At 37.2% G+C, this 26,556-nt stretch overlaps 1 protein-coding gene across 1 annotated transcript in view; it reads right to left on the bottom strand.

Moving 5' to 3' along the window:
* PLEKHG1 (pleckstrin homology and RhoGEF domain containing G1) overlaps positions 1-26,556 on the bottom strand; it is a 130,401-nt gene that overhangs the window by 80,569 nt on the left and 23,276 nt on the right. Inside the window, exon 3 of the mRNA XM_018078320.2 lies at positions 11,408-11,482. Coding sequence (XP_017933809.1) covers positions 11,408-11,456 — 49 coding nt within the window. The 5' untranslated portion in view covers positions 11,457-11,482. The remainder of the gene's footprint in view (positions 1-11,407; positions 11,483-26,556) is intronic.

The following is a 26,556-nucleotide window of genomic DNA, read 5'->3' as shown; positions in this document are numbered from 1 at the left end:
TTGTTTGTTTTGTTAGTTTTCTGGGTGTTTTTTCCCCTATCTTTTTAATACACATTCAATTTTAGAAGAATTATAAAGGTTCAGACATGGAACCAAGAAGCCTTCCTGTATATCAGTGCTTACAAATACATTTGTTGGCTTATGTCAAAGGCAACCTATCTAGTATTTCTTATCTTTAAACTCAAAATAAATTAAAAAAAAGGCACAGAAGTAAAAGCAGTATTTTTTCCCTACATACATTATCTTCAGTGTCATTTGTCCTGCCCCCCCCAGGCTTCCCTCCTCCTTCCCATGTTCTCTGTATTTTACATTAAAGATTTCCTGGTATGACATTATCAGTGTGGCCTTTCCAGCTCTTTTATTCACATGCAGAGAAGGGTGTGGGTAACTTATAAAAGTAGCTGTAAAGTAAATATGTCTATAAACTCTGACAATTTTATAAAAGGCAGTTATTTGTCTGTATTCAATTGTGACAACAATGCAGTGACATTTTCCCACAAAGATAAGTGCAAATCAGGTTTTTGGTATCATGAACTTACTTCAGTCACAGCAGTACTTTTAGGACTTAAAAATTTGTGAATTTTAAAAGCTTGTGCACAGATTTTTACTCTTAGCAAGACTTTGATTTCCCTGCCTCTCAAGGAAAGGGTCCACAGAAGCCAGCTATTGAGATAGCCCAGCTATCTTCCAAAAATGTGAAAATCTAAATACAGGCTCAGGATCCACAAAGAAGTGAAAAATACAAAGAAAGAAAAACAGAAGAAAACAAAAAATATTTTTTCATTTAAAAACAGTACTTCCTTAAACACCAAGAGAACCTAAAAAGCTGAGTCAGATCCTCCCCAGCAGGTCTCGTGGAAAAAAACCAAAACAACAAAGCAATAATCAAAAGCAACCAAGCTGGGGAGAGCACAGGCAGAAAGAATTTAGCTGGTATCCAAACAAAGTTTTAACCACTGTCTTTGGGCTGTTCACAAAAAGGAGGGCTCAGCACTTAAAAATGCATGATAATTCTAGTGGTTTGGGCTCATTCTCCCGCACCCTGACTACACACACACAGCCCCAGCTGGGGCTGAAGCCAGTTCTGATAGGGTTGTACCATTCCTCCCTGGCAGCCAGGAGAGCTGAGCGTAGCACAAAGCACAGGAGCATGCTGGGACAGTTGGATTTACAGCACAAAACTACTCCAAGGGCATGATCTGATTCATATTCACGTTTCTCCATCTGTCTGAAAGACGTGTGGCAAAATGGACTGGAGCTGCTGTATTAATAATGTGGATTTCAGCCAGGCCTGAAGTGATGAGCAAGTCACAGTCTGTGATAAATGTACAGCATCCATATATATATATTACAAAAGTTTAATTCACAATAAAAGATCACAGAGACACAGCTGTATTTAGAATCAGTCGTTCTCAGTGAGAAAGCTAGACTTGACATACAAGTTTCTGGAAGCAGCGTACATAGCAGTTTTCCCAGGAGCATACAGCACTGTGAGTTCCATTGCTGCTTCTCCAAATCAGGTGAAGCTTGTCATATCATCATGAGCCCTTTAGCTTGGGTGCTGGCCAAAGAAGTAGTACTCCCAGTACACTGGCAGCCTGGCAGCCTTGAAGTGCAGACAAACTCTATTGTTAGAAAACATTAGGCATAAACATAAGACCTGTTCAAAAGCCATCAGTCCCTGCTACCCTGGTTGTAGTTAGATCTTGCAATAAGAGCTGAGGAACTGTGACAAACACAAGAACTCAGGTTCTCAACAACATTCTTAGCCATACGAAACACAGGCATTATTTTCCTTCAGCATTTCTCCTCTGAAATACTGAAAGTATTTCTGAGCACTTCATCAAACACACAACATTGACAAGAAATACGCAACTAGTCAAATGATTCTATTTGTAGATCCCAAAATTACCATTTCAAGATGTAACCTAAAACCTCAGTCCTGCAACACAACTCCAGCATAAAGCTCCTTGAACCCACCGATTGCTCCGTAATTACAAGAACCCACCTCCTCCCAGGCTTGTAGCACAGTGCTCTGTTAACACCAAAGTCTCAAGAAGTGGGGTCCAGGTATATAAAAAGATGCAGGAGTGTTTTTTCTTTCCAGAGGTGGAAACAAGAGGGGATGGCAAACAGCAGAACTAATCCATTCTATTTGATAATGAATATGGATTTAAAATAAAATTAGAATATTCTTCAACAATATTTCAGAGGAGAGAAATGAGCAACTAGTTCATGATTCACACTCAAGAAACTCTTCTTTATGTCACATGGAAGGATTTCCTAGTTAGCAGCTGTCAATGGAACAAGTCTTTAAATACTCTGCTTGCTTTAGCAGGTCACAAAACATTCGTGTGGTCAGGCTGAGGAGGGCAACTTTTGGCTCCTTCAATTTCCTATTTGAGTGCCAAATGCTATAATAGACCAGTGCCTCTAGATAATACTGCCACTTCTTTGAAAACAGAAAGCCCATGATTTTCCAAAACTTTAGACAGTCATTAAATAAAAATAATGTATTTTATTACTACTCAATTGGGGGGGGGGAAACAACAACAAAACAACAAAAAACCCCAAAACACGAAAGACATGAGAGAAAAAAATCCATTTATACATATCATATTCACAGTCTGAAGAAGGCTGTCTCTGTGTCATTTTGAGCAACTACAGTGCTCCCACGGCTGGGATCTAATACTAAGACCCACAGCTGGGATCTAATACTAAGACTCTCCTGGGTAGGGATCGAAATTGGGATCAAACCTTGAATGAAGCCATTTTCTTTCTGGGAGAGACATAGCAAATCAATCTAAAGGATTTCCCTTTGCCTATGAAGTGTATTAATATAGGGAAAAAAGCATTCAAGACAGGCAGGACATTCCATCTTTAGAAACACTAACATGACCAGACAGAACGATCTCCTGGCCAGACATCAGGCAAAATTCCCTAACAATTAGCCTCATACATAAATTAGCCTCATATATAAATTGATTCTTCAAACATTACTTTCCATTGTGAAAGATATTCCCTTTCATGAGATAAGATTTAACCATGAACATGAAATTTTTATCCAGTGAAATTTTTATACAGTACAAATATATAAATTGATAACCACCCTTCTTAAACAGACATTGAGAGGAAGCATGTGGTTTGTAACTATCTCAACAGAAACTAGACATAACAGAACCCAAATAATTTGGATTGCCTGGCTTTCCTGAACCATGAAAGTACAGATTCGCTAGGACAGAGGTTATAATAAAACTCCTATCACCTTAAACAATTTTTCAGTCCTTTCATCACTTGAAGGACAGACTACATTGTGTGCATATGGGAAAAAATTGTTTATTGCACCTGGAAGTTGTGTCCCCTTTTAATTATTCTACAAAATATATGTTGCGGAAACCACTGCCAAGATGTGTGTAATGGAATTAATATTAAGACCTACTTCACAAAACCCTCAACCAAGAACAGCTATTTTTTCGAAGTATTTGGTAACTTTTACTGCCTTGGACTGCATAGTTGGGTTTACAGCATGTTCTGACCAAAGAGATAACCAGAATCTAATGTGGCTTTAATTTAAAGAACAAAAGTCTCCTGCATGCTAAATCCAACCTCTTCAAGGCTCTTTTGCCTGCACCACTAATGGACACAATCTCCCATTTTTCCTTCCCTTCCCTTCCCCTCCTGCCCCCTCAGCTTGCTGACTCTTCAAGAAGCTGACTTTAGGAGTTTGACATATTGCTCTAAAACATGTAAAAAGTTTCTATTACTTTTTTATCACTCATAAAACATCAAAGCTACCTCCCCATCTGGTTTATCAGCAAGCAGCATTTTGCCCCTTTTTTAGGCTAAATAAAACTACAGGGAGCCAATTAAAAAAGCAAAACCTAACAACTAAGCTTTCCTCTATATTTATTAATCTCTCAAATTTAAATTTAGGATATATCAAGGCCTCTCAAATCACTTCTGATGTCGGTGGCATAGTTTTAAATTACTGCTAGACATATAATTGGGTAACTAAAAAACAAAAAATGGTCACACTTACTATTAGCAGGCTAATATGTACAGTTAGTTACATGCTAACTATATAGCACCTATCAGAGTTCTTCGGAATCAAGTGGTAAATAACTGGGAGGTACCTGTGCTGCTGCAACTCAAAGGGCAAAATGACTTTGTATCTTTATTTTTACTACTTTGGATCTCTTGGTTTTAAGGATGTGGTCAGCCTAAGATGAAAGAATGTAACCTTGACAATCTCATTTATCTTTAGAGTTGCAGCTCACAAGTAAAATCCAGTATTAACACTGACAGAAAGATTAACTGTTACTATTGCTCATTTTCTGTATAATAACACTGTGTAGTTGCAGCAAACTGCACTGTGTTTCCATGCAGCAACATGGAATATATGATAGCAAAAAAACCACCTCAAAACAACAACAAAAAACCTACCTCCCAAACCCATGATTAAACTGGCAAAGGATACTACTTTAAATCATCATTTCTATCATGATTTTCATTATAACTGTGTCTTTTTAGGCTGTTCTAAGTATTCTGAAACAGCAATTTAACACATAGTAGTTGCTTTAAGAACAATAACTGTTCTGTTAATAACAGGCAGTGTTAATAACTGGCAGTGTCATCCCATAAAAAAAAAATCTCAAGAGAAGCAATGGTTATCATTCCCAACCTAAAAGAAGCAGATGCAAAGCACACTGCTAACATCTGTAATCACAAAATAGTACTTTTATATTTTCCCTCCAGGCCACACACAACTAAGACTGCAGTATTACAAAGTGTAGCCTCTGGTTGGGGCCTTCTCCAAGAATTACTATGGTACTCAAATTATTTTTAGACATAGAGAATTTAAATATGCAACTGCTTTTTTAGGATCAGCAGCACATTTCTGAGATGGTAATCAAGACAGATGCTAAGCATGACACAAAACCAAACAATTTATGAAAAAAAACATTTATGAAGGAGTATTCAATCAATCATTTTCTTTCAAGTATTTTATATACACAGGTAAGATCAAAATAATTCATAAATTCAATAATTAAACACTGCTTATCATTCCTGATGGACACCAGCCACAAAGGAAAATGCTCCCTCTTCCAATGCCACCAAAGAAGCACTAAGGGTTAGCCATCATTGGAAGAAGGCTTTTCCAGTGCAGGAGCAGGGTAGGAGAGAGGGGCCTGGGTGCTCCCTGCCTTTTCCACGCAGATTGCATTGCTGGGGCCCCTTTGCATCTGCCCTCTGCCTCCACAGCCAATTCTGAGCAATGCAAACAGACCACTAGAATTTATATTCCAATCAGAAAGGCAGACACTGGGAACACATTTATGGCATTGCTGTGTTTTACTTTCAGACTCCGTGGAGCAATTTGGGGGTGGGGTTGTTTCTTATGTTCATATGATAAAGTTGAGAATCATATAGCTAAAAATTCCACTGGCGATATTTAACTTGGGATAAACAAGCTCTGGATAAGCAAGCTCAGGTTGATGCTCAAATTACAGTTTTCAGCTTAAATGTAAATAATTTTTTAAAAAGCTTACAGTTCAGAGATGGCCATCTTCAACTAGTTTTAAATAGCATACAATGAGAGGATTTTTTACACTAGAATACACAGCAAATCAGTATACCACTTCTTTCTCTTCTTTAACAAAGAACCTTTGCTCCTCCAGGAATGTTTGAATTGTTTTAGATTTCTCTCATTTTGGAGTATCAATTTAGAAATAAATTAAGACCATTAGGATTCAGAAGGACCTCAAAGAAACTAGCTGGTTTTTATCAAGATACATCACATTTGATTACTTCATGCAAGCCACATTTAGTCTCCTTATTTTTCACTACTCATAATTAGTTTCTTAATATGTACACATTATTTATAAAACATGATACACATAATTTTATATCATGTACAATTTACTGATACAAAAGCAAAAAAATGCATCAAACTCAAGTGGTACACTTCTTACTTGCTTGAGAACTAAGAATTAGTTACCATTGAAACAAAAAGCTAAAGTAATTCTTTAAAAATGGAATCACTAATATAATAAAAAACCCTACATAGTTTTCCAAACCTCAAGTTTAAGCAGTTCAGGCCACATAAGCTCTGTATAACTCCCTAATGACTGAAACACTGATATTTGGCAGGATACCAGCCAGCCAGGACACCATGGCAAGTGCTTGGCATTTGAAGAACAGGTTATTCTACTTGTTAATAGTCCAACCTTTGTAATCAGTGACTTAACCACCATTACATTACAGCATCTGCATCTTCACTTCTGATGAGGAGCAAGCTTTACCGTACTCAAAAATTTCAGAGTGTCCAGAACAGTCTATCTTTCACCACCCTTCACTGCCCTAGATCAAGAGAACCACCATGTCCTTTTGCTCTTCATTGAGCTGAGGAATTTTAGAAGCCCATCCAGTTTACAGCCTGTTGGCAACTGAGAAAGAAAGTGGGACCCAAGCAGCGTGGCTCAGTGACTAAGACAATTCACCAAAACGCTTAAAAGAAAACAGTCAGTTACCTCAATGTTGTGGTTAAATGCATCATGCACTAGCAGAGAATATGAGCTGTGCTGCACAGCACAGGGGCTGCAAACAGTCTGGTTGCAGTAAAGCAAGTTCCTTTGGCTGTTGCTAGTACTCAATTTCAGTGAACTGGAACTTGCCCAAATTTCAAGAAAGTTACAACAAGAGTCATTATGTATTATGACAAGAGCCTACAACCAGTTTTTCAAAGAAAGATGTGCCACCCTCTCACAGTGTACAGAGGGAGGCCAACAATTTAGTGAGGACTCAGAAACAGAATATCCAATTTCATCACCCTTCCACTTTGCATGTCTCCCATTTCCAATCAGATTCCAAATCTGCTTTGGCTTCACCACCTCCTTTTATAAACACTAGGGTTAAGAATTTCAGATATTGTCTTTATACAGACACTTCCTCCTTCATCAAGATATGATTTTGGGGGGATTAAAAGCTGCTGGAAAATGAGGCTATGAATAGTAACTAAAGAATAAAAACCTAGCACAGGAAGATTATATTACTGGGGACAGTGAGAATATAACAAGCATGTACTATTTTTTCCTCAGCATTCTATTAGCTTCCAACCATTTTCAGCTAAAGTTATTTCCTTGGTTCACAGTGGCTCATTTATTTGAAACCATCTTCTCTAGTCTCCCCTTCAACTCAAGTGATTTTTTTACATTCACAATATCCTTTGGCAGGGAAGCCTACAACACCCACCATTTTCAGAATAAACAGCCAAGACCTTTTATGTTCCATCTCACCCATCTAGTGTCAGCACACAGATGTTTTTATGTCCATCTCAGCCCAGTGATGTACCATTAAGCCTAAGACTGCACTATTGTCATCGCTGTCTATGACTTCACATGCACATAAGGTCTGAAAAAGCTTTAGATAAGATGCTTCATTTTCCATCTACTTGTGTGTTTCTTTAAAAAGGGCATAGTAATAAAGCGTAACAACTTTCTTCATAAACATGACACACTGAAAGCCCACACAGCACTGGGCAAAAGGCAGCACACAGCATTTACTAACCTAAATGACCATACCCTTGCATTCCTGCCGTGAGAGAATCAGCCTTACCAAAAGTTGGAGGTAGAAATATTCATGTTATTTTCTTCACTGCATTTGAAGTGTGTGATCCATTGGGCTGTGCTTGCATGTTTTTCCTGTGCAGCATTAAGTATTACAGCAGAAATAGCATGCAAACGTAAGTCAGAGGAGTTACAAAACGGAATTACTCTTATCAGAAACAGTAACAGAAACAGCTGGTAGGCTCCCACTAGTGCCATCAGTACACAATGCAAGGAAAACCACCTCTTGTTACTATAGGATATTTTACAATGACATAAGCTTGTTGTCCACAGGGATTTGTCAGTGGCTGTTTATAAAGTCCAGGTGTAACATTTGTTTCCTTCAGGATGCAAGTGTGAACTATGAAGTCAGTAGAGAGGATCCAGCTGCGGGAAGTCATGGCTCTTGCTTAATCAAAAAGGGTGGTGTGGGAAGAGGGAAAGGAAGAAGAATTTGTGGGAGTTTAACTTCCTCACATCTTCAACTATGTCTACTTTTAAGGCACAGAAGAACAGGCAGTCAAGTTGACTGGAGAAACTTATTAAAGGTTCTGACATCCATATATCTTTTCTTAGTGTTTTGCACAAAGCTACTGCTAAGGTAGCACTTGACTGATATCCCAAAAGCTTCGAGTCTGGGAGTCTTAAAAATGGATACTAAGGCAGATCTCATCTGGTTCCTTTGAAGCTTAGCTATGTTATGAACAGCTGTTCATAGGTATCATGACAAAAAAAATCAGCTATCCATGGGATGAAACACTTGTGTTTCATGAAAAATATTCAGCATCATCAAAATTTTGTTAAGCTATAAAAATTTTGTTTTAATCCTATAAAATAGATAATTTATAATGAAAAAAAAATTCTGTGATTACTCCCCTAAATTTTTGAGAATGAGTAATTGGCCAGCTCCAGATACCATCATGACCAGCCACTGTGAACAACAGCGGCCTCTCTGTTAAGTGAGAGGAGGAATTTGTGCAGTGGGTGGGGTACTCCTGTCACAGCCTAATTTCCAACAGTTAACTATACTAGAAATTTAAGAGTGGCTTTTCAGCAAACACAAGCAGAACAAATGCTAATTCCTTTGCAAGCTAAAACAGAAATACAGTCAGTCCACTTCCTGGTATTGACATAGTACATTGTTCTAAATGTATCCATTGTAAATGGAATATAATAGCTTTGCTGAAGGAAAACAGTTAAGAAATAGTTGTACGTGGATCGTGGTAAGAGTTTTTTTGTTTTAATTTGTTTGTCTGCCACTCCTTGATAGCTACACAAGCTTCTTGAAAAATATTTTTCCCTGTATGATATGCACGCACTTCCATCTTTGCAACAACAGAATCTCCAGATCCTGGGTTTTTTTCTCCTGATAACATAAAGCAAGCAGTGACATTTATAAATGTAACTGTTGACTCTATAAGGTTTGACAGAAGTGGTGGTAGAAAAGCAAATAGTCTGCCCACCCACTGGGGACCTTCCAGGCAAGGACTAAGTTACAGTAACTTAATTACAGGAAACTCCTTTCTCAATTGTCTGCTTCTGTGTGCTCCATGGCTTAACTGGAGTATATGGAGCAGTGGGTCAGTGGGTGAGGGGCAGGGAGGGGCACTGATAGGTTAAAGAAACACTGACTTTTTAAAAGTTTCCAGATAATCAGTTACTTGCCGACACTTTGCTCAACCCAACTTGACCCTGATAAACATACAAGGTTAATTGTTAGAAATTTGTTACAACAAATATACCTTTTTCTTTTCTTTTAACCAACGACAGCAAGAATATTTCTTTGGAAAAAAACCAAGTAGTAACAAGAAGATAAGATGCCTGGAAATAATTACAGAAGTCAACAAACAGTTATGCAAGTAAGGAGCAGTGATATTTTAAACATGAGAAATTAAACACCCACTTCTCAATTCTGACTCAGTCATACTACGGAAACATTTCTACATATTAGTTAGCTGTATACATGCTAAGTAAATAGAGATATATATGATTAAAGACTGATTATAGAAGTTTATCTTTTAAGTCTGTGCTAGAGCAGCCACTGGCATATATGTCTTACAATTTTTTTCAGTAAATGTTATCATAACAGCTTTGAAAGTATTTATGACAATAAAACAGCAACAACTCTCAAAGTTTTAACTTCCAGCATCAATGATTTAGTATCATTAGAAGACACTAGTATGTTTTATGTATAGTAGAGCATTTTCATCAAGACATAAGAATAGGTTTTTCCATGAAGATTCATTTTTATTCATTATTTAACTTTTTTTAACATCTAAATATCAGTTTCAAAAGAGTAATTAAAAACAAAGTATCCAGGTTAAAGCAAGTTTTGTTTTACTAAACACCGCATTTTTTAAAGCACACCAAATCACAGAGAATATTCTGAGTTGGAAGGGACTCACAAAGATCATAGAGTCCAATTCATACGTGAATGGCCCATACTGGGATTGAGTCCACGACCTTGGCATTATAGGCACCATGCTCTAACCAACTGAGCAACCATATATTATGCAAGTTGCTGGAGCTCTTATGAGCTCTTATCATGAGCTCTTATCATAACAGAATACAATGATAACTGTAATTTGAAAATGAAGACTCGGAATAATCTCATCATTATAGTTAGCTATATTTTATTGTAGACTTTTGTTCTAACCAGATTCATCACAGTGCTTTCAACATATGTATTTATTTATAAGTGGGACACACAACATGAGAATCAGAGAGAGTTTAGTCTTTGAAGACTAGCTGTAATTGCTTCTCCTCTTGTGTTGAGAGTTCTCCTAGTAACATGTGCTAAGCTTTACAGTAAATTTAAAAAAAAACTTCTGCAGTTAAGCATAACTTAATGTCCTTTACGGGAAGAGAAATGCCTTTTTTTGCTGTTATTGATGCACTTCTTGAAGTTATTATTGGAGTATGCTCTTCCATGCCTTTCAAATGTCAAAATGGAGGTTTAAAGGCCACAAAAATATTTAAAACTAAATTTTCAGATGTCTATCTTGAGGCATAGAATAAACCAGCCTCAGCTGTAAGCTTTAGTCTAACTAAAACACACATTTGAATTAATACAGTCCTTGTGTGAGGACAGCAATGATCTAGAAAGCAAGGGTATACAAGAGTTACTATAAGTTTTGACACAATACTGTCAGAAACACCTCACAACCTTCACACTAAATAGCAAATTTCTATAAAATATTTTAATGACACATCCAGCAGTGATTCTGAAAAAGGACTCAAACTAGCAGGGTTAAAATTGTTTTTAAAGAATAAATTTTCCCTGACACCAAGTACCAAACATTCAGATGTGGGAATTAAAAGTTAATGGACTTTGAGAAGAAAAAGTGATTGGACTGAGCATTTCACCACTGATTTTAGTGAAAATCACGCATCATCAATTCCTCCTTGTATCAATCATCCCACGTCTTAAATGCTAGCTTGGGTTCTGTGAGGCTCAAGTATTCTGTATGAAAAACTGGCCTCAGTCAACAAGATCTCTTTATCAAAATGGGACAAAACATCTTCAGTGCTGAAATCCTATCAGTGCACTGGCCCTCCCCTCTCAATATATATTTTAGTAATATCATGGATGTGGGCTAGAGAGGGGTGGAGATATTAAAATAATAAAAAATCAGTGAAAATTTCCTGTTATTTAGATAAACATGCACATATAATACTAATTGAGCTCTCCCTCAAATTTAAGGCCAGTAAGGGAAACTCACTTTCTGACTTGAAAAATTCTTCACAAAATCACAATGCTTCTTTTTTTTTCAATAGTCAAAAAATAGAAGAAAACTACTAACCTTCACTTCTGGGCACAGGCTCTGTACCACCTGGCGTTTTATCTGGCATCTCTTCAGACACAGGCTTAGTAAAACCTAATGGACACAAAGCAAAGAAAGCATTCTCCATCAAAGCCAGTATGCTCCAAGGCCCCTGTGAAGCATGGATTTTCATATTTCGGCATTTCTGTATTCGTATGTAAGAAGTGTAAAGAGGTAAAACTCACTAAGGATTAACTGCAATACCATTCATCAGACTCTCACCTGAAGGTACTGCCAGGCAGGAGGCACAAAAGGACCCTAATTACATCTGTCTTTGATTTTGTATGGGTTTTTTCCCCCTCAGTTAATTTCTAGTGAGAGGTCTGTGAACTGGGATGGAAGAGCTGCTTACATTCACACACTGCTGAAGTTAACAATAGAGTGACCATGTGAAAGAGTCACATCAGCCTGCATTAAACAGAAAATCCTATTAACTTAAGGCTTTACTACATTGTAGAGCAGCAACATTTACTCCATCACAGCAATGGGCAGAGAAAAAAAGGCTTCTCAGGAAGGCAGTGAGCCCGTCTCCTCTCACAGCAATATTATGTACCCTCTGTGGTACTGGCTGATGGTAAATGTGTGGCTACCACGTACTAAGATTTTGTATCCTCCTTTTTAGCACCTTTGAATATTCTCCCATCACCGGTAGACTGACATTGAATTTTACGTAAAAAAAGCCTCAAATCAGATAGAATGCATCAGGAAATACAAATCAGAAAGAGGAGGATTCTCTGCCTGAAGGAGACTGTGTGCCAATTGGGCAGAGACTTCACCTTAGCTGACAATGCACATAGCTCAGTGCTGTGTACAGCACTATACAGAGTACACAGCACTGGAAGTACTAGCAGTACACCCTTAATTCCTAATGAAATAATTCAATCATCTAGTTTTTAACAATGCTGAGGCAAAGAGCAGATTTGGCATGCAGATTTCAGACAACCAGCAGATCCAGAGTTATGGGAGACCTCCCTGGATCACCCTGCAGCAGAACTGAGACTGAACTCCAATAAATGCCTTCTTTTCCCCTCTCTTAAATTATTTTGCTTTCAAATTCATATGGCTTGTTTTGAATCCTATCACTACACATAAAATGAAAATGTTTCTGCCCTAGCATCCAATAAAAGACTTGGGTTTACATTAAAACCAAACCATATAAAATATCTAGGATTTTAAAATATCTAGCAATTTAAGTCACAAAATTGTATTTCAGGTGTATTATCCAGGGCTGGCATATTTGTCATATTTAACTCAATATATGTAAAATACTTAGAAACTTCTGTCAGATATGTAAGGCTACAATCCACTAGCACATCTTGGGGTAGAAATTAATTCCTATTTAGCTGATGGAAACTCCATGACATATGATTTTCTAGATCAGCCAATTCATCCCTACTCAAGATAAAATACCACCAAGTCTTACTTAGGAATTACTTTGTCCTTAACATACATGTTTTATCCACACAAGAGTACACACACTTAAGATAGAGAAGATGCTTGGCTAGTTCACCAGCTTCCTAAAATTAATAGTGATAATGCTTATCCACCTGAAGGTCTGAGTTTATGAGTTCAAAAACCACAGCTGGACAGTGTCACAAACTGAACAAACAAGTGTGCCTGCAACAGAGGTTTTAAACAATTATAAACTCATAGTAGTCCCTGAAGTCCTTTATAAATCTTGTGTAAAACTCAGAACTCACTGTCCAGAAGACAAATAAAAAATAAATTTGTTCTTCAAACAGATTACTCAAACTTAATTATCTATGCTTATCATCACTAAAGAGTTGGCTAGAATAAATACACCAACTAATTCTAAAATTTGGCAAACTCCTGTCTAAGCCTTTGCATTCAGTGATTCACCACACATTATCCTGAACATTGCACGAGTTTATATATAAAATTCCAGGTATCCATTGCTTTCCTAGGAGAGTTAATTGAAACTAGTTAATCACACAACACATTTCAACCAAAAAATTACATTAATAAATACTATATTTACTTTCTGTGATTAATTTCAAAATCCAAGAAAATTGTTTTCATAAATTTTACATTTTAAATAAATCTTTTAATATCATTTATTCAGGGAACTACATGCTTAAAATGGAAAAACATGGATATCCACATATTTGTTTTCAGGTTTTGACTGGTTTGAATTGTGTAGAATTGAAATAAATATGTAAGTAAATTTCACCATGAAAATGTTCAAGGAGTTACTCACTGATGAGATAATGACAAAAAAACCAGTTGTCTCAGAAATAATTTGAAGCTTCTTTACTGACATTTTTAGAGGTACTAATATAAGCAAGAAAAAAAAAATACTTTTTTCTTGCCTCTTCTACCCTGATTTTTATTTAAGTCCAATTTTTCCTTGTCTAAAGAAGCCAAAATTTTCTACTTGACTTTCTAAGGAAACGATAGCCTTGATTTTGTGTTATCAAAACTCAGTACCAAGAAAGCATTATTACTACAAGTAAGACACACACTAAGTCAGTGGAGTTCCTATCTTCATCCCTCTCTATGGAGCGTGACCTATCATTCCCAGCACAAGAACAAGGGAGATTCAAACGGGCATTGAATTACTCTTGGCATTTTTAATAAAGGAACAGTAACTTGAAAGCTGGATCATTCCATTACTGCACATGAACCAAGGTATTTATTGAACAGGTTCAGACCTGCCACAACAACAAACAACTCTGTTTCAAGAGCTCATTTTAATGAGTTCATGACAATTTTAAATACCACTGTGCCACTAATGGTTTTCTACCCAATTTAGCAGCTCTGCATTACAATAAGTGATAGCAAGGGAGGCTTAACATAGTTGTAACAGATTGAAGAAAGTCAGCCTCTGTGCCTAGTACATTGCATCTTCAGAACACTGTCCAGAAACTCTTAGAATCGTAGGCAAAAAGACCTCTAAGCTCACTGAGTCCAGCTGATAACATGACACTGCCAATCCCACCACTAAACCATGTCCCTAAGTGCCGCATCTACACATCTTTTAAATACCTCCAGGTGTGGTGACTCCACCTTTTCCCTGGGCAGCTTGTTCTAATGCTTGACAATCCTTTCCATGAAGAAATTTTTCCAAATATTCTTGTCACTGTCTGTAATGGTTTTCAGTAATGAAACAGTCTGAAATTTGTGGCTGTTTTCTAAATCACATAGATTAGTAGCACCAGAATAGTTCAACCAGATGCAAAAATGACAGTCTTCAACATTTTCCCATATCGTTGTCAATTAAAAAAAATTACATCTAAAAACTGAGGTCCAGTAATGTGGCACAGAACAGTATTTTATGACTTCTTAAAAAGCACAGAAATCCACATATTTTAAAATTTAAAAAATATGCTTTCCCCCCTTCTGTCTCATTAATGCAAACCAGTTCCACACTGGTGGAATTCTGCAATTTCTTTTAGAAATTGCAGAATATAATAAACAACTTTAAAAAAAAGGAAATCCAAAACTCTGCTCCTGTTTTCTGTAACACACCAAGTTTGAATTACTCAAAAGCCAGAAGTCAACATTTAGCATTCTTTTATTTACAAATAAAGTTCCTCCTTTTAATCTAGGAAGGAAATCTCTGAAAAATATATCAGACAAGGAAAGTAAATCTCTGTCTCTTCAGTAAGGCCAAGCAGGACTCCTACAAAATCCAGCAGAGAAGCAGCTTTTGGGGTATAAGCTTGCTAGTAAATGTAAAAATGCTCACTTTCTATACAAATAATTTCCACCTATACAGACAATCTTATTCATAGTAGTATCCCAAAGTTTGCAATAATTTCAAGATCCATCATATAGAATACCTTATAAAAACATTCCTGTTAGACCAATCCAAATACTCTTGCAATATAATTATTGATATAGCTTTAATTGTCCCTGAATCTCAGGCTCAGCTATTATAGCACTCCATGGGGTACTTCGTATTTCTGAATTCGTCAGTCAAAGCTGCTACCTACTGCTTACTCCAAGAACTTTTTCACAGAATATCCTAGCAAGAGAACTTGAAATACATATGCATTCATAATTTATGAATAAACACAGCCATACTGTTTACATTTCTCAATTAAGCAAAACTCTTTAACAGCAACCAAAAACATTCAGATGCATGACCACGCATTTTCACAGGCCATAATCAGCTAGGGCCACCCAAACAGGCATACTGGGAGGTCTTACTTCAAGAAATTTGTCGTTCCTTCTAATAGATTGATTTGCCTTTCAAATCCTGAGCTGCTAAAAACTGCAAATAAGCTTTAAAAAAAAAGATCCCTTAAATACAGCATCTAAACCAACAGCATGTTATAGGTGATTTAAAAGGAAAGCATTCAAATTTATAGCACGAGTGGTTAAAAAATACTTTAAAAAAAGCATGCTTACAAAAAATACGAATTACTTGCATTTCACAGACAAATATAGTCCTTATCTCTTAAATTAACTGTACTCTGCTGAAACAAACAAATAAACAACAAGCAAAACCAATCAAACACCAGTAAGGGTTTCCAATTATTCAAAATCACTATTAATTGAAGTATAACAATTTTCACTTTTAAAATTTCAGGAATAAATTTTCATTGGAGAGAAGACTTCAGTTCCATTTTTGTTCTTTCAGCAATTTATTGCTGTATTCTCAAAAAAGCATGAAGCATCTTGAAAGAAACTGTTGTTCATCACAGGACTGTTTGCAGTTGTAACTATGGAGCCTAACTATGTATTTATGTTGAATGATGATCGTCACTAACCAAAATCTAAGCTGAACCTTCTCCTTTGTGTCAAACCCCTGGCCCCTAGTCTACATCTGTTCCAAATAGCTGGAAGTGATCATATTTAAGAAAGTTGGTTGGATTTCTTCCCCATCTTTCAAAGGCACAACCAACTTTAATATTAAGATTCTGCTGTGGGCACTTTATTCATGATCAATATACATGTCCCCTTAAAACACTGTATTACAATTTTAAATGCAGCCTTTTACAGAATAAACAGTTAGTGCTATATACATACAGAAAATACATGTCAAACAACTGAAGTCCTGAAGTTCCACATTACATATTGTGCTGCTAACAGTAAAGCTATCTGCTGGTTTATTTTTAAATTGTATTTGGATGAGTTCTTCCTGATGCAATTAAAAAAAAGCATAAGAGGAGTGGGTAAAAAATGGATATTAGTAGGGTTTTTTGACACATAATATTTTGTAAACAAATAAGAACAATTAGATGCCCAGAGACAGCCTGCATAGACAGTCATCCTTCTTGGATGAATGATATTGGATGTTGCATTTCTGAATGCAAAACAACTCACAGAACTTCAAAACCAGCACTCAGGATGAACTCTAAACTCCCAAAGATGGCTATGGTAAAATCCACACACACATCAACACGACCAGAACTTGACATCTGCCTGTGAAATACTGAATATATCTTTGTTAGACAATAAGGACATCTGTCCCTGATCTAGTTTTTGCCATTTGTTTGCCTACAAAATCCCTTCTGGAGCAGATGCATTGCTGCTCTGAACCTCAAGAGAATAGCTTTGATCCCAGGTCACAGGAACGATAAAAGCAAGTTTATATGCTAACACTAACACAATTCTTTCACATGAACCAAAAAGTGACACTGAAAGAAACCCTAAATAACATTGACAGAAAGGACAGAAGTTACAGGGACAGAAACCACTGTATGCCATCAAGCCTCACTACTGCTCCTATTTACCACCACCCCTCAGCCCTTCTAAGTAACTTGGCAGTACCTGTTTAAGATTCCAGTGTTATTTCAAGTTAATAGTTATTCCTTCAAAACTGCACAGAATTCTAATGGTTCCTTGCATTCCCTTCCAGCAGCACTCTGGATGTGAGTTACGGCTTCCTTCTTCAACAATCCTCTCTTTCAAAGTCCCACAAAAATCTTCCAGACTTTTTTCTGCTGCACACCAATGCATATCAAAGCATTCCAACTTTAGGGCGTTTAATTGTAGTTTGGGGTTTGGTTTTTTTTTTTTTTGCAAGATGCTACACATTTTGCTGATTTTCCCAAACCAGTTCACCCTTTCACTTTCTTTTCCACAGAAAGGCAGTAACAGTGGCATTTAAGATAACTGCAGCAAGAGATGAGCTGGTCCAAATGAGATAATCTGATCTATATTGGTGAAAAGGAGTAAAACCTCCTTTGCACATTTGCCCCATTGATGGAAGTCATACTAATACCACACTCTCTCCTGCCCACTTCTTCAAAACAGCATAAATCTACAGCATCCTCTGTCTAGTTTCTGAAGCTAATCATCCATACTGCAATCCAAAAAACATAACTTTTTGCCAGCAAGCGAAGACTAAATCACAGAATCCCTTTGTCACTTTCATTCTGGTTTCCTGTAATTCGCCATGTTTGAATGTGAAAAACATCACAGATGTTCTAATATAAGGAGTGAGCTGTCTGGCTCCTCTGTGGTTTAACTGCTATGCATATGTCTTCTCCCTCCTCCAATCTCTCCAATAGTTCTGAAACCATTCCCAGTGCTGTTCCAAGACTTTCGTCATGGTTTTCCAAACCCACTAAAAGATCAAGTTCATCAGCTAATCACCATATTTCAGCCTGCAAGTCAAGACAGCATATTTTTTACAAAGTAGCACAGGATATGAGGTCTGGGAGGGAATGTGACACAGTATTTTCTCGTTCAAATTTTGTATAGAATGAACTTCTTGAAAAGATGAGCCATTCTTAGTGTTTGGTCAGTGTCCAACCACATTGCAGGGCTCCTTACTTAGCATATGCTGTTACTACGTCTACCGAAAAAGGAAACTTTCCCCATGGGGTCTTCTGGGAGGAAGAAGAAAGATGAAAACTTTGACTGACACTCCCAGAATACCCTTGTGAAGCATAAGCTCAAAGCCTAATCAGAAAGATGTCAGCTTTAATTGGTGAAATGCATGTATTTCCTGCACATATATATTAGCTCTGTACTGATCACAGCAGTTTCTCACCTCAGCAGAAGTGCCATCTTTTGAACTCAAGTCATTTCACTGCAGAAGAAATTTCTTTAGTATCATTAACCACAGCTATTTTATTTCTGTAATAATGAACTGTTAATGAGTATGTTTGAAAACAGTTATTACACACGTTCTCTTTTATACTTTGCTCAAGATCGACCCCGCATTGCATATAAACACCCTTTGCTACAGAAAGCTGACAGAAAACAACCCAGCGCCTCCTTCTGTGGCACTGGGAAGTCATGACAGCTTTTTCCCGGGATGATGCATCTCTGAACCGTAAAGCCACCGGTTCCAGCAGAGCTCCCACAGGTGGCACTAGCTGCTGCTCTGCGAGGTGCCACACACTGCTCCACTGGCAGACAAAACCGAGTGCTTGCAGCAGAAACTGTCTATCCCTCCTGGTCAGCATGCCAAACAAGGGCTATAAATCCTTCTAACTTTCAGATTTCTGAATTGTCCTGCGTATCGCTCGAGTCTGGATTTGGGGTTGAATAGCCTGACAGCTAAGCTGCTATACCACCTTTTATTTATTTCAAAACTCCCTGTAACCAGAATGAACAGAATTATTTTGTAAAACACTGGGTATTTTTCAAATTATGTACATATATTTCTTCTCTCATGCCTTTGTACAGTGCAGTTAATCTCAGCAGCCCTTCCAGGTCTTCTCTAAAGTTAAAAAAAAATACACACAAAGAAAAAAATTCCATCAAAAGATCATGTTTCACTTACATACAGGTCTGTCATTTTGGACACTTTCTTTTGAATCTAAGCTTTAGAAAACAGACAGACTTGGGTAAGGTGGCTCAGCCCAGGACATGCCTGACATACACTCTGATGATAAAAAGGAAAAGCAGGATAAGCAAGTCAGTCCCAAGATATTTAGGGACTTAGAGGCAAGTCTCAGCACAAACTGTTATGAGTACAGCAGTAGCAAGTCATAGCTGCCAAGTACAGCTATTGTTATCACAAAATACTGTTGTCATGTACTCAAAGAAATCTGCTACTCAACAAGCATAAAATGAAGCACACAATGTATTCCAAGCAAACCGTTTTCTGAGCAATTAAGAAAGAACCCCACGTAACGTACTACGTGTAGATACTCTGCAAAAACCAACAGCATAGTTTTCATTAATGATATTTACAAAGATGGAGATGAAACATTTTAATTGAGCTTTAACTGTTTAATGTTAACTTTAACCATTACACTGTTTTCTGATTTCATGTTTTAGGTAAAACTAGTTCTACTGTTAAGTGCTAATTAGGGCCACACAAAGAAAACTGAATTTGAGACAAACCCATTTTAAAAATAAAACCAAATGCCTCAGCACAGACAAGAGCACACAGTTCAACATTTTCCTTACTACAAGAGCTTATTTCTAGTTTCCTTAAGTTGCAACTCTTCAGTAATGCATATATCAAGTGCAGAAATAGCACAAAAAGCACATACACCAGACAGAGTACTAAAGAAACGAAAGGATTTTAGGGTATAAGTCCTCACATTGCAATAACAGTCAAACTCAGGGCCAGAACCCTGACAGTTGCCAGAAAAGAATACATGACTCTTCCCTCAACAAATTCTCTGATACTATTAGAATTTACAAAGTCATTTTGTCATGTCACCCAAGGGAGTAAAACTAAATACAACCTCCGGCTATTAGGTTTACAGCTGCACTTCTGTGTTGCTCACCACTCACCCCTCCAAAGTTACATACTTAGGTAAATCCTCAGTTTCCTTTTTTAAATCTACATTCGGTATTTGGACTGGTCACTAGCACCCCCTCTTTTTACATCTTTCTCACAAGAAAATACAACTACAGTTGCATTAAGTCTTGTTTTTTTGTTGAAATGAGTCCAGATGAAGGCCACTAAGTTGATTAGAGGGATGCAGCACCTCTCCTATGAGGAAAGGCTAAGACAATTGGGATTGTTCATCCAGGAAAAGAGAAAGCTTCAGGGTGACCTAATTGTGGTCTTCCACTACCTGAAGGAAGCCTATGAGAAAGCTGGAGAGAGACTTTTTACAAGGGCATGTAGTGACAGGACAAGGGGGAATGGCTTCAAACTGAAAGAGAATAGAGTTAGATTAGATATTAGGAAAAAATTCTTTACTGTGAGGTTGGTGAGGCACTGGAACAGGTTGCCCTGAGAAGCTGTGGATGCCCCATCCCTAGAAGTGTTTAATGGAGATTAAACACTCCATCCAGATTAGATGGAGCTCTGAGCAACCTTGTCTAGTGGAAAGTGTCCACAACAAGGAGGTTGGAACTAGATGACCTTTAAGGTCCCTCCCAACCCAAGCCATTCTATTATTTCATTCTAGTAAGGTGCACAGCATAAACCTCACCACTGGGTCAAGAGTTCTGGCTTAATAAATGAAGAAAAAAACATTCCACAGCTGGATATGAATTTGTTAAATTTCCTCAATAGTAAAGATTGATTTATAGTGCACGCGGTTAAGGAAAGGAAACTGAAGAGGAAAGAATTTCAGCATTGTTTATCTCATAATTACTCAAATTCCTTTCAAAGCTTTAAACTTTGCTACAATTAGAAGAGATGCTGATTGGTGAATAAACAATCACAGAGATGCCCACATGCAGTGTCCCTCTTTAGTCTTTTTCCCATTCAAGTCTCTAGTGCTCAGCAGCTGCTGTTTTAAGATTCCTGGTTAAGGGTAAGGGCTGCTGCTGCTGGTTATCCATGCTGCTCTTGGATATTAAAAAAAAACAACAAGCAAACAAGAGTAATAACCCAGCTGGTATCCTAACAGTCAATTTTTATTCTCAATTCTCTGTTATACAGGAAAAAATAAGCAAAACAAACAAAAAAACTCCCTCCAGTTTTGCATCTGGCATACATAGTAAAGAACCCCTGACACCCACTTTCACAGGCTGTAAGCCTCCTTTGAATTATTTGCTATTAGAGATATTGTCTGATAGCACTTCTATTTTTGTTTGATGCCTGTGCTTGAGATATCACTAAACATCAACTTGGAAAAGACCACTGTTGTGCAAATTCATCATTTCACCCTAGGTTCAAGTAGTGGAGAAAATAAAACCAAAATAGGCTGCAAGGAAGCAAAGTTGTTGTTGGATGACAAGGAATCCAGTCACAGCAAACAAGTCATAATTTACTTTCAAGGTTATTAAATACAAAAAGCCTTAAATTAATTTGAATCCAGTCCTATGTGCTGAATAAATCTTAAAGTGATGGATAACATACCAGTAAATTCCAATGTGTTTAAAGAATTTAGTTATAATGGGAGAAACAAACTTACCATGTCTGCATGCATTCCACCTTCTGACATTTCCTTTCTGCATTTCTATTTCTGTTTCAGGAAATTTCTTGACACCCAGCTCAAGATCCCTAACTCCATCATACTTCACAGAAAAAAGGAAACAACCTTGCTATCTGCTTAGTAAGGACATCAGGCGGTGTCTATTATGAAGGGCAGTCTCTCCTGAAATCACAGGGCTATGATAATAATGAAGCTGTTTCTGGGGTTTGTTTTGTTTTAAATGAAGGTTTTGCAGCCCTCTTACAGAGAAATTCTTGATATTGTAAGGTCAGTATAAAAGCTAGTATCTATGGGACAAACAAAATTCATATATATTTTAACTTTGTGTAGGGCCAGAGTCAAGGCACTGAGATAGGGAATGACATCTTCCTAAACTCGCATAACCAGTATGCAATGTAAACCTTGAAACCACATTCATGGACAACTTGACAAAGAGATAAGGTGCCTCTAAAAGCAAATACTCAAGACTACAGAACAGCCCAATGTTTTTCCAGATTATAAATATAGAAAAGCCCAATTCAAAGTCAGTTGTTTCAGGGGTATTTCTTCTCTTTGCTTAAACACTTTTCTGAAAACTCAATAAAAAGAAAAAAACTCCAAACACAAAATACTGCTCTGCACCAAATTAAAATCACAAGTTTATTCTCTCGTGCATATATTTTTCAAAGCACTGTTATTTTTCTTGCAATTTCACTAACAACAGAGAAATTAGTATGCATCAACTCCAATTAGGCTGATTCACCTCTTCTTTAATATGTTTGGCTTCACTATGTATTTTCAAAGAAATAACTTTAGACCTCATCGTAGAAGAAAACCACAGAACTTTCAGAATATGGTCATAATGATGAAAGACAAAAATGTCATCACTGTCCAGAAGACCCATTTACTTTGCTAGAAATTTTCCTAAACAGTGTTAATTCCAAGTAAAGAAGGGAGAAAGATATTTTTCCCCTTAACTGTAAATTCTTTCTGAGAGCTAAAGAGAGGGGGGGAAAAAAGATACAAAGGAATGTTTGGTGTGGCATTGCTGATGTTTGTTCATGAAGCAGAGGCCTACTTAAAACCAGGATAATAGCTAATTATCACTTTATATGTGGATCCTTCACTACTTTTGTCTCCATAAAGCACAGTGACACCGTTACATTTATAAGAAAAGAATCAGACACAGATTCACCATCAGGAGAAGGGCTCCTACAAAGCCCATTTGTGTGTTTCCTTCAACTGCAATTGCCTGAGTATGGCATTACTGCTGAAATGAGATGTTTGGACATGGGTTTTATAATTATTAGACAAGTAATACTCAGTTGGCTTTTCCAGAAACTGTCATTTGAGCAGCTAGCCAAAGTACAGCCATGCATAACAAAGTTACTTACATAGGCCCCGTGAAACACATTTTTTTATCCACAGCCCTCAGAAAAAAATCCATCTAACTTTTTGACTACAGTCAACTGTCATTAATGAAAATTTTGGGGGTTGCTTTCATCACAAAGTATGTAACATAAGGAAACAACACAGCCAATTCCATAAAAGAGTCAATGGTTAAAGCTTTCTGAGCACTGACATTTTCCAGGTTCCCAGCTCCCAGCCCTGGCTTAGGCAGCTAGCTGACTGTAGGACCACTTCATGTTTCTCCAGTTTTTCCTCTTCCCTACTTTGAAGGATACATACATCTGTATGTACATATGTATATATATTTATATACATACTGCACACATACATTAAAAAAGAGGAAATTAGTAACAGACAAACTAACAGCGCTATGTACATTCACTTGCAATTTATCCAAATGAATGGCCTCGTAACTCAGGTTGTGACATCTCCTGTAGAAACACCCCACTATTCATCAAGCCACTCCAGACTGCCACTGTTGAAGTGTGGCCTGCAAACAACATGTTTTTTAGAGCCAAAGTTTGCAGTTATCTACAGAACACTCTAACTAGTTATGGAGAAGCCAGAGCCCTCTCTCTGTATATTAGCTTGGAAAACGTGTCCCCAGTTCAGCGTTCTGTAACTGCAAGCCTAGTCAAATTAGCTTTTGTGTCACTGAATTGCATATACAGAGCATAGAGAAACTTCAGTTTCAAATTCCATTCCTGCTTAATCTCTAACAAAACAGGTTTTTGATATGCATACATAAAGACATGCATATAGATATTCATTTTAAAGCATATGGAATATTAAATGAAAAAGGGTTAGAAATAGAAAGGAAATTATTTCACTCACCCATGATCAGCCCAAGTAGAGAGCCTAGGAGACTTAAACTGTCAAAGGGAAACCACACACAGTGACAATCTTTAACCTGCCACAATTTCCAAAGGAATTTGAATAACCATTTTGACAGAAGCAGCTGACAAGTTGCTGAATAAACATTTCTTTGGGGTTAAACTGCAATACTCTCTAGAAACAGAAACTCCTCCTATATAAACCTATAAAGCTTCTTATCTCCATTATTCTTTCTCAGAAAAGCTGGATTTCTTACTAAACATCGCATGGCCAAATGCAGACTTTCACTGGCCCCAGACAAGAATACTAGTTCCATTCAGAGAAAAATACATGGGGAAAAAAATAGTATCACTTACAAATGTTATAGTTGGAAAGGTAATTTACTTCAGCTGAATATTTTTGTCCTTTCTAGATTAGTCTAAGAGACATGGTTTGATCAAATCAGTTGTTTATAAGTAATTCTCAACAGCTGGATGGAGTCTGAACCATTGTGCACTTTGATAGGACTTCATTCCCCTTCTCAGAAAATAAAAAAAATAAATAACTTAGACTTATTTAGCTTTCAAACCCAGAAACAAAGAAATATCTATTTTGTACTGAAATAATAGTAATCTGACATTGCCTCATGGACACTTAAGAGTATGCAATCGTTGAGACTTTCAGAGATTTGCAAGATTCTGAAACAACTATAGTAACTCACAGCTTGTGCTAAGAGACACCTTTTTTTGGTGACCTACATGTTGTTTTGCAGCCTTCAATAAGATAGGAGAAAAATCATCCCAAATCCTGTAACTCTTCAAGGTGAAAGTTATTTCAAGGATAATGATCATTAGGAAACATCATGTTTGAATACAGGTTATCAAAGGATAGTCAATAAAGGGTTTCCAATCATTTTAGCTTATAGTTTTAGAAGGTATTAAGATTACAAAGCTTTTTAAAATTTCAACATGAACAGACACTTTTCATCCAGCAAAGGAGTCCAAATTCTCCTCTCTTCACCTTCTCCACCTTCTTATACCAGCAATGAAGGTCACATTTCTTACCTTTCCATTTTAACCACAGTGAACAGTGAAGCTTTTTCTCCTTCTACACACTTTGTAGAGAATCAAAAACAAATCATGCATTCAGCAGTCAGCTTTCCCTGCTCTGTCTGGGATGCCAGAAGTACTGACAAAGGGATGTCTCTCTCCCTATCTATTCCCACCAAGTAAAATTTTACTAGACTGAAAGATGGATCACGTGTACTTCAACAACAGTAGAAGGCAGCATTAAGGGTAATCAAGTACTTAATTTCTATCCTGAGAAAGATAAGGTTATGAAAAAGAGCAAACAGGTACAAAAAGAAATTCAGGTCTCCTCAATTAAAAAGGTTAAAATGAATATAATTACTCAAATGATCCCAAGAATTGTCAAATGACGTCAAGAATTGTCAAATGACATGTAAATATTATGCACTGTATTAAAAGGGTAAGACAGACACCTTCAAAATAAGACAACTTAACAAACCACTGTACATGAAATCCTATAGCAAAACTGCACGTGAAATCTTATTGCAAAAAGAAACCATCAGACACACTTTCATTTTTATAGCACGTATATCAACACTGTGGTTCCAAACAAGTAAAATTCTTGAGTTACAGTATTTTCCCACTGGCAAGGCAATACATTGCTGCAGTACAATAGAGATTTCCAGTTATTTCATACCACTGACAACTCTCAAAGAACTTATTTTTAAGAGAAAAAGCTTTATATTTCATTGATCATTGGATCTAGTACTGGAAACCAACACAAATAAGGACAAAGTGTGAGAGAGAATCTCTGAATAGGCTTCATTAAAGTAAATATTCAAAGGGATATTACTCAAGTCAGTACCAAGAGCTTCAGCCAGTTCCCAAAGCCCTTTGAATTCTCAGAGCTAAGCCCGGTGAATTCAGATGAAAGTTCTTTTTCTTCCACTTTTAAGGGAAGAAATAACTTATGTGAACTTTCTGCAAAACAGCCTTCCGAGTTTAGTAATTGGGGAATAAGCCTAAAGCACTGCCAAGACACACAACTAAGCATTTATAAACCTTAATGTTTCATTCAAATATTAAGTACTGATATACTGAATTAAAAACAGAGAGGTATTTCAATAACGCTGTTTCAAGTTATGTAATACCATCCCTTATACACAAAAATCCCAGCTCCTCCATTCTTGCTGTCTAGCCCACATTTTGTACTCTGAGGAACACAGGGACACGGGGTGCATACTAACAACACCAAGTTTCCACTGAACCCAGCAAGAGGCCCAGCGAGGCAAGGACACCACCTGGCCATGCCTCGGCTCCGAGATGATGTCAGCTTATTCAGCTGGGCAATAGGAAAAAAGAAAAAGTCCCTGTTGTATTTCAAACACACACAAGGAGCTAGGTATATTACCCCAAAAAGCAGGAAACCACTCTGAACAGCAAATGAGATTCTACAGCCCTCCAAGCCTTACTGCATTTAGACAAGTAGGTGGAAGAAGAAGCATTTTCTCCCTTTAGACTCAATGACAGTTACTCCATCTCCCTCTCAGCCCATCACTGTTCCCACACCCTTGAGCAGTATTCACAGAGTATCACCAAGCTATTATAACTTTTTGCCCAATAGTCA

This window comes from Manacus vitellinus, unplaced genomic scaffold, assembly GCF_001715985.3.
Source record: "Manacus vitellinus isolate BGI_N305 unplaced genomic scaffold, ASM171598v3 scaffold_4_pilon, whole genome shotgun sequence".
NCBI classification, from domain to species: Eukaryota; Metazoa; Chordata; class Aves; order Passeriformes; family Pipridae; genus Manacus; species Manacus vitellinus.
The sequence above is the reverse complement of the archived record's forward strand: the minus strand, read 5'-3'. Positions and strand labels throughout refer to the sequence as shown.